At 45.1% G+C, this 8,731-nt stretch overlaps 1 protein-coding gene across 1 annotated transcript in view; it reads right to left on the minus strand.

Moving 5' to 3' along the window:
• PPP6R2 (protein phosphatase 6 regulatory subunit 2) overlaps nt 1-8,731 on the minus strand; it is a gene marked incomplete at its 3' end in the record, with an annotated part of 68,759 nt that overhangs the window by 53,431 nt on the left and 6,597 nt on the right. Inside the window, 1 exon segment of the mRNA XM_027775333.1 lies at nt 495-681. Coding sequence (XP_027631134.1) covers nt 495-681 — 187 coding nt within the window.

Below are 8,731 nucleotides of genomic sequence, written 5' to 3' on the forward strand. Positions count from 1 at the left end.
AGAGAGAGAGAGAGAGAGAGAGCAAGCAAGCCACCAGGTCTGGGATTTGAACCATGGGAGTGTCCAGCGCCCTAACCACCACACCACTTGCTGGTCCCTCCTACATTTACTTTTAAATGTAGCATTTGTCCTGGATACACAGACACATGCCACCCATAGAGATGAAGCAGCAGACTTTAGATGGTGGATGTCCAAGGTTGTGCTGTGATAAAGGTACATTCCAGACCTACATGCCTGTGTCTGTGCAATAACAGGACAAACTGGCCAAGTTTGGAATCCTGGGCAGACCCAGGGACAGTGGAACTGCTACATATTCCAGAGTTGGCCATCAGAAGCACTACCGGGGAAGCTGGTTCTTATCCAAATTCCAGCTCACATATCAGTCCCACTCGTGTCCCATGGAACATTCGAAAACACTGTCCCTACCTGATGACAGGTTGCACTGCAACAGCTGACAGCTGTCTGAAACCATGTGGGCTTTGCGCATTATTTACCTGTTCGGTTTTTCTTGCAATGAGGTTGCCAATGGTCTTGCTGAAAAAACTGGCAAGCAGAGGATTGAGAGGTGGCTCGCGGTCCAAGAAGTCATATAGAAGGCTCAGCAGGCTCTCGTCCCCGCCTAGTCTGTCGCTGATCTGTGGCACATCACAAGTCAGAAGCTCACAGGCTGTGTTTGGGTATCTAAAAGGGCACAGTCCAAGCAACTGGAGGTGAAATCAGACTTCTCCACACTCAGGAAACTGCCTAAAAAATCTGTGTATTAGGAAGCAGACCCATGTGCTAAGAACAAAACACTGGACAGACCTCAGAACAGAATAAAAACATGATTATTCTGCAACCAACTAGCATTTTTGACAACTAGACACTCAAAGGTTTTGCAGTATTTTGTTTTGTTTTGTTTTTGCTATAGGGCATGTGTATTTGCCAAAGAGAAAGAGAGAGAAAGTGAAAAATCACCCCGCGGGGTGGATGGCCTTGCCACAATCCCTCCTCCTCCATTCTCCTCTCAGGATTTTGGGCACACGTGCACACATTTCAAGTCACCAAGTCTAAGACTCAAATGGCACAGTAGGCCACGTGGAATCCAGTGCCCACCTGCTGGCCCTGTTTTTGTTTTTGACAGGATTTCACTATGTTGTAATTCTCCTACCTCAGTCACACAAGTAGAAGAGATTACAGGAGTGTGCCACCATATCCAGCTTTTAGGGCGGGCCAGGAATCATGTGGCCTCAGCTCAAAGTTTTTCGTTTGTTTTGGCTTTAAACATGTACTTAGTTATTTTTTAGGGTTTTTTTTCCCCCCTTGCTATAGGGTGTGTGTGCTCACTGGAGAGAGAAAGGGATGAGAGGGAGAAATCACCCTCAGGGTAGATAGTCATGCCATAATCACCTCTCCTCCATTTTCCACTCAGGATTTTGGGCAAATACACACACATGTGCCTGGCATGTTTTTCAAGCCACTGGGCCTGGGACTTGAACTATGGAGTCAGTTGTAGGATCCAGCACCCTAAATACTATACTATCTGCTGGCTCCATGCTTGAAAGTTTTTAACATACCTTTTTCTAGGCTCCTCACACTCTGTACTCTGATATTCTACACTTTCTTATCTGTTTCCATTCTCTAAATAACCTTCCTCAGTCTTCTGGCACCTCCTCTCTCCAATTCCACACTCACTTGCCAAGTCTCAGTCCCTAGCCACACCAAGTCAATGAGGTCGAATTCACCATCATGTCATTCCCTTCTCCACCAGAAACCTGCCTTTTCTGTCCTCTCCATGCCATTGCCCCTTCATAACAATATAGACTCAACTTGTTGATAATATGTATGTTGATGTGATTGACTGCGCCAATAGACAGTGTATTTTGGATGGAAAATTCATTTTGTATACTATAATGATGTATAGTGAATTAATGTAAAAAATAAATAAATAAATAAATAAATAAATAGACCCAACTTGCTCCTAGACTGGAGAAATACCAAATCAGCAGCTTACAATGCAGCATTAGTTGTGAGCCATTCTTCAAGTAGTTTCATATTAAGAAATACCAGCTGGTAGTGTGGTGGTTAAGGCAGTCCCAGATCCAGAGGCTTGAAAATCCCATCAGGCACATGTGCATATGCAGGACCAAAACCCCAAAAGGAGGAAGAGATGGATAAGGTATTGTGCATGACTGTGCCCAACTAGGGAAGGAGTGCTTTCTCACTTTCCCTAGCTCTATGCTTCTCTGTCTGTCTCCGATGACTATCCATGCCCTCTGGTAATTTTTTTTTTTACAAAGGAAAATACCAATATCTGTGAATAAGGTACTTTTTATTTGATAAAATTATCAGATAATCCTTTGTGTAATCAAATAATGACATCATTGTGCTCCCTCTTTGGCATGTGGCAAGCAAGGTGTGGGTGATAGCCCACCCAGGAAAGGCACACCTGGCCACCGGCCCAGGACAGAGGCCTCAACAGCAGCACTGCAATAAGGCCTGGTGCTCTGCCCCACATCAGGGGGCACCTGGGAATCCTGGGAGCATCCTGGTACCAACTACTTTAGAACAGGCCCTCCCTATGTCAGGCAAATGACCTGACCTCTCTGTGTCTGGGTGTTTTCATCTGAACATAGGGGTAGGGGCGGCTGCCCACACCCAGGCTTTTGTGAGGACAAGGGGGTCAGTGTGTATAAAATGAGGGTGCCTGGCACACAGGAGGCATTCAGTTGAAGCCAGCTGGTACGCTCTCTCTTCTCTTGCTCACATGTGACTGGCTCCAGGTGCAGAGGAGGCCCCAGCACTGGACCCATGCCAGGTAGTCACTGTGATCAGCTGGAAGGGGCCTGGGTTCAAGACTCAAGAGGAGTAGCCAGCAGGTGGCATGGTAGTTAAGGCGCTGGCCTCCCACAAGTCCTGGACCTGGCGACTTGAAAATCACGCTAGGCATGTGTGCGTGTACGCCCAAAACCCTGAGAAGAAAAGGGGCTGCAGTGTGGCCATGCCCCCTGCAGGTGATTTCTCAATTTCCCTCTCTCTGTCTTTGTCTCTCTCCAGGAAGCACACACGCCCTATGGCAAAACCCTTAAAAAAGACTCTAGAGGAAACAGTTGGCTGAACAGGGTTGACAGCCAAGTATGGAGGGGGAAATAATGGAGGGGCCCAGTTGACTACGAGGGTGGTTGTTTCTTACCAGCCCAGGCAAGAGAGAGCAGGTTTTCAAGCTCTGAGGAACAGGGCCGTGAAGGCAGGCTAAATGTGAGGACTGAGCCAGTTATTGAGAGCGCACAGGCTAAGTGAGAGGGGCTCAGGCACCAGGGACAAGGAGTGGGTAAGGTCCAGGCATCCCCTAACTAGCCAACCTAGTTCTGGCCTTCAACGTCTGTCTTTGCAATAGGGTAGCCGGTGTCCACCTCACAGGGTTATAGTAAGGATCAGACATGTGCTCACACAGCGGGCCACTCATGGCTGCTCAGGGCAAGAACTGGAGAGAGCAAGGGAGAAAGGCAAACCTGGCAAGATGAAGGACACAGAGGGATGTCCTTCAGACCTCTAAACAACAATACAAGACATAATGGAGAAGGGAGAAACAAGGAGGGGAGAAACCAAACCCAAAGGGACATGGTGGAAAATTGAAGTTGAGGAAGCAGAAAGTAAAGATCTGATCTTGTTTACACACTGACAGATGTGAACACATGGGACAAATGAGAGAGAAGCTCACTTCCCAAAGTTATATCTAGGTGGAAGGACCAAGATTTTCTCCTTTATCAGTATTGTATAATTATTTTTCAAAGAGCAGGTACTACTCTAGGAGTTTTTAAATTTATACAAGGAATAGCAATTCCACTAAATACAACAGGTGGAGTACATAGATTTGCTGCTAGTCCCTCTCAAACTCCTACTTAAATAGTGTAAAGCATTAAAAATATAAGAAAAGAGAAGCAGAATCCCAGATGGTAGTGCAACTAAAACTCAACACTGTGAGGCTGAGCCACATAGGAAGGTTCCAGGTTAACATTTGGAAACTCTGAACATGGGACCAGCAGTTAGCATAATGGCTATGTCGCTGGACTCCCATGTAGTTGACCACAGTTCGAGTCCCGGACCCGGTGGCTTAAAACTCACGCTGGGTGCGTGTGCATGCGTGCCCAAGATCCCAAGAGGAGAAGGGACTGCAGTGTGGCCATCCCTCCAGGGGGGTGATTTCTTGCTTTCTGTCTCTATGTCTCTCTCTGTCTGTCTGGCGAGTGCACACGTCCTATAGCAAAAACCTCTCCAAAAAAAAAAAAAAAAGGAAACTCTGAACATGTCAGATCCATGAGTGCACGGGGCTGGCTGAGGTTGGGAGTGCATCATGGTATGAAGACCTTATTGGAGGTGTCTTGTCTTTCTGCCTCCTTCATGGAAGAAGTAAATAAAATAAACTTCTAAAAAATATATCTGAGAATAAGAAGGAGCTCTTAGAAATTAAAAACACAGTGGTAGAAATTTCAAAAGTCAATAAAGGGATAAGAACGTAAAAATTAAAGACACTAACTGAGCTTCTGCAGTACAACGGCAGCGCAAAGCTCTGCAATGCTGGAACCCACATAGAAGATCAGGGTTTGGTTCTTGGGTTGACATGTATGTGCTGGGTACTCACATGATACTGGCTGACTGAAAGGTTGGGAAGAAGCGTGAGAATGTGGCATGACCCCCTATCAAGAAATATATACCAAATAAATACCAATTCATGGATTGTATCCATGAAGCAAAACACACTTGGTTTTTGTTATTCATACCAGTGAAAGTATGTATTGTTTTGAATTTAAGTTCTACATTCCCCCCCCCCCCCGAGAGGTTTTCGCCACAGAGAAACAGAAAGAGTTTTCGCCACAGAGAAACAGAAAGCAAGAAATCACTCCCCTAGGAGGGATGGCCACACTGCAGTCCCTTCTCCTCCATTCCACTCTCAGGCAAGCATGCACACGCGCCCGGCATGAGTTTAAGTCACTGGGTCCAGGACTCGAACCGCGGTTGACTACTTGGGAGTCCAGCGACATAGCCATTACACTAACAGCTGATCCCTAAGTTCTATGTTCTTGATGAACTTATTTTATTGACTGCCCCTCTTTAGATGGGGGCTGTAGTGGGGCAAAGGTGTTTTAATTTATCAACTTTTAAAATAAAGACAGAAACCTCAGAAACAGGTAAATGGAAAACCCCTTATAAGACAATTTTTTTAATTGTCAGGGTGTGTGTCTGTGATTGCCAGAGAGGGAGAGAGAAACAGAAAGGAAGAGGGAGAGGGAGAGAAAGCCTCCCCGCTCAGCAGGGTGTGGTCACACCACAATCCTTTTTCCTCTATTTCTACATCCCACCAGGATTTGGGGCACACACAAATATGTGCCAAATGTGCCTTTTAAGCCACTAGGAGTAGGACTTGAACTGCAGTCAGTCATGTGGGATCTGGCTTCCTATGCATAGCACTTGACGACTGCATCCTGGGATTGGTCCAGGACAGCATCTTTATTTATTTATTTTTTTTTTAAGAATTACTTACTGGGGGACGAGCAGTTGGTGTAATGGCTTTGTCACTGGACTCCCATGTAGTCCCACAGCAGTTCAAGTCCCAGGTCCGGTGGCTTAAACTCACACGGGGTGCATGTGCGTGCATGCCCAAGATCCCGAGAGGAGAATGGAGAAGGGATTGCAGTGTGGCCATCCCCCCTGGGGGGTGATTTCTCGCTTTCTGTTTCTCTGTCTCTTTCTGTCTTTCTGGCAAGAGCACGTGCCCCATAGCAAAAACCTCTCAAAAAAAATTTTTTAAATAAAAATAAAAAGAATTACTTATTAGGGGCTGGTAGGTGACGTGGTGGTTAAGGCACTGGACTCCCACATGGCCTACCATGGTTTGAGTCTCAGACCTGGAGGCTTGCTCTGTCAGTCTCTCATGAATAATAATAGTAATAAATAAAATTAAATAATTATTTTTAAAAGATTTAATTTTTTTTATTATTACTATTTAATTTGACCACAGAGAGACAGAGAGAGAGAAAGTGAGAGATCAAGCCACCAGGTCTGGGACTCAAACCGTGGTCAGTCATGTGGTAGTCAGCCACATGGGAATCCCATACCTTATCTACCACGTCACCTGCCAGCCCCCTACAGAATCTTAATATTATCTTGAGTTTAAAATAAAAGAGACAGGCCAGATAATGGTAAGAGTCAAAGAGGCAGGATCTCATGTGGCTGACCAAGTCCCAGACCTGCTAGATGCATGTACATGTGTGCCCAAAATCCTGAAAGGAGGGAGAAATGGAAGAGAAGGGACTGTGACATGACTGCTTCTCGTTCCTCCCCTATCCATGGTCTCTTCTGGCAAGCACACACATCCTCTAGCAAATTTTAAAAAAGAAAAAATACAGCTGGCAGGAGGGCATAAAGGATAAGGCATGGACCCCACATGATCAACTGCGCAGTTCAAGCCCTGGATCTGGAGGCTTGAAAGTCACACATGCGTGTCCAATATCCAGAGAGGAGAATGAAGGAGAGAGGATTGTAGTGTGGCTATCCCCCTAGGGGGGTGATCGCTCTCTCTCTGGATTAACTTTGTTAAATAACAAAATAGACTTCGTTGTTTAAAAAAAAGCAAAGCAACATGGGCCAGTAGGTGGCATGGAGGTTAAGATGCTGGATCCCATGGCTGACTGTATAGTTCAAGTCCCAGATCCAGTGGCTTGAAAATCATGTTGGGTGCATGTGCATGAGTGCCTAAAATTCCTAGAGGAGACTGGAGGAAAAGGGACAGCAGCATGACCATTCCCCCATGCGGTAATTTCTCATTTTCTCTCTCTTCCCTATCTTCTCTGGTGAGTACACATGCCCTGTGGAAGAAAATCTAAAAAACAAAATTAAAGAGTGGGACCAGCAGGTTGCATAATGGTTACAGCACTAGACTCCCACACAGTCTATGCAGTTTGAGTCCTGGACCCAGTGGCTTAAAATTCATGCAGGGGGTGGGGGGGGTGGCAGGTGGCATGGTGGTTAAGGGTGCTAGACTCCCACATGGCCAACCACGGTTCAAGTGCTGGACCTGGTGGCTTGCTTTCTCACTTTCTCTCTCTTTGTCTAATCAAACTGGAAAATAATAAAGTTAAATAATTTTTTTAAAAAATTCATGCCGGGAACAAGTATGTGCATGTCAAAAATCCCAAGACAAGACTGGAAGAGAAGGGACTGCGACATGGTCATCTCCCTGGGGAGTGAATTTTCACTTTCTGTCTATCTCTGCAGCAAGCATATGCGCCCTATAGCAAAAATCTCTCTTAAAAAAGAGAGAGGGAGAGATACATTGGAATCATATAAAAATGAAATAAAAAGTTGGAGAAATCTCACGTGTACTCAAAAAAAGCACGGACAAAATATTAAGATAAAAAATAAGGAAAGTATTAATTCAGGTGACCTAGTATCTGATTTGAGGTTGTAGAAAGAGGGAAGAAAATCTAAAGGGGAGAATATTATCAAAGAAATGATACAGAAACATCCCTGCACCATTATGAATTGATAGCCTAAAAGGTCCACAGAGTGCCTACTACAACAAATAAAGCACAAATCAATATTCGATGTTCACCTTAGTTTGATTATGTAACTACTGGTTTTAGATGAACTGGTTTGTTTACTTATTTATATAAGTTTCAGCAAGTTAATAGTTTTCTTTTTTAAAATTACTTTATTGAACTTTATTTATTCATTCTTTTTTTAGAGAGGTTTTTTTGCTATAGGGCGCATGTGCTCGTCAGACAGACAGAAAGCGAGAAATCACCCCCAGGGGGGATGGCCACGCCACAATCCCTTCTCCTCCATTTTCCTCTCGGGATCTTGGGCACGCACACACATGCACCCGGTGTGAGTTTAAGCGACCAGGTCCGGGACTTGAGCCGCGGTCGACTACGTGGGAGTCCAGCGACATAGCCATTACGCTAACTGCTGGTCCCCATTCATTTATTTTAATTTGACCACAGAGATACAAAGTTAGAGAGAAAGAGAAAGTGAGAAGGCAAGCTACCAGATCTGGGACTTGAACCGCGGTCATGTTACATGGGAGTTCAGCACCCTTAACCACCATGCCACCTGCCAGTTCCAAGTTAATAGTTTTCTTGCTGTTTTGTTTGCTTAGTTTGATACTTACCTATCATTACTTTCTCTCAAACTCTGACTATGAAACTTTCCTGGTTCATTGATACTGCTCTGGGAACCCTCTTCCTGAACAGAGAATATTTTCACATTATTGGAAAATTACTAAACAACGGGAATTAGAAAAGGTCTTAAATGCCCTCAGCGAGGGAAAAAACAAACAGGTAACACACATAGATGCAGGAGGCTGGATGCATCAGACTTATCCATATAACAAAGCTTGAACCCAGAGGAAACCAGGACTCTTCACAATCATAGATGGCACCTAGTCAAGAATTCAACCCAGCACTCGCAGATGGCCTAATGGTTATGTTGCTGGACTCCCACATGGTCGACTGCAGTTCGAGTCCTGGACCTGGTGACTGAAAACTCACACCAGGTTCGTGTGTGCCCAAAATCCCAAGAGGAGACCGAAGAAGGGATTGCAGCGTGGCCATTCCCCCGGAAGGTGATTTCTTACTTTCTGTCTCCCTGGCGAGCACATGTGCCCTATAGTAAAAACCTCTCATGAAAAAAAAAAGGATTCAACCCCAGAGCATAAGAGGAAGAACAGCAGTCAGACATGCTTACTTCCCAA

Source organism: Tupaia chinensis, unplaced genomic scaffold (genome assembly GCF_000334495.1).
Source record: "Tupaia chinensis unplaced genomic scaffold, TupChi_1.0 Scaffold000548_1, whole genome shotgun sequence".
In the NCBI taxonomy this organism is placed as follows: Eukaryota; Metazoa; Chordata; class Mammalia; order Scandentia; family Tupaiidae; genus Tupaia; species Tupaia belangeri.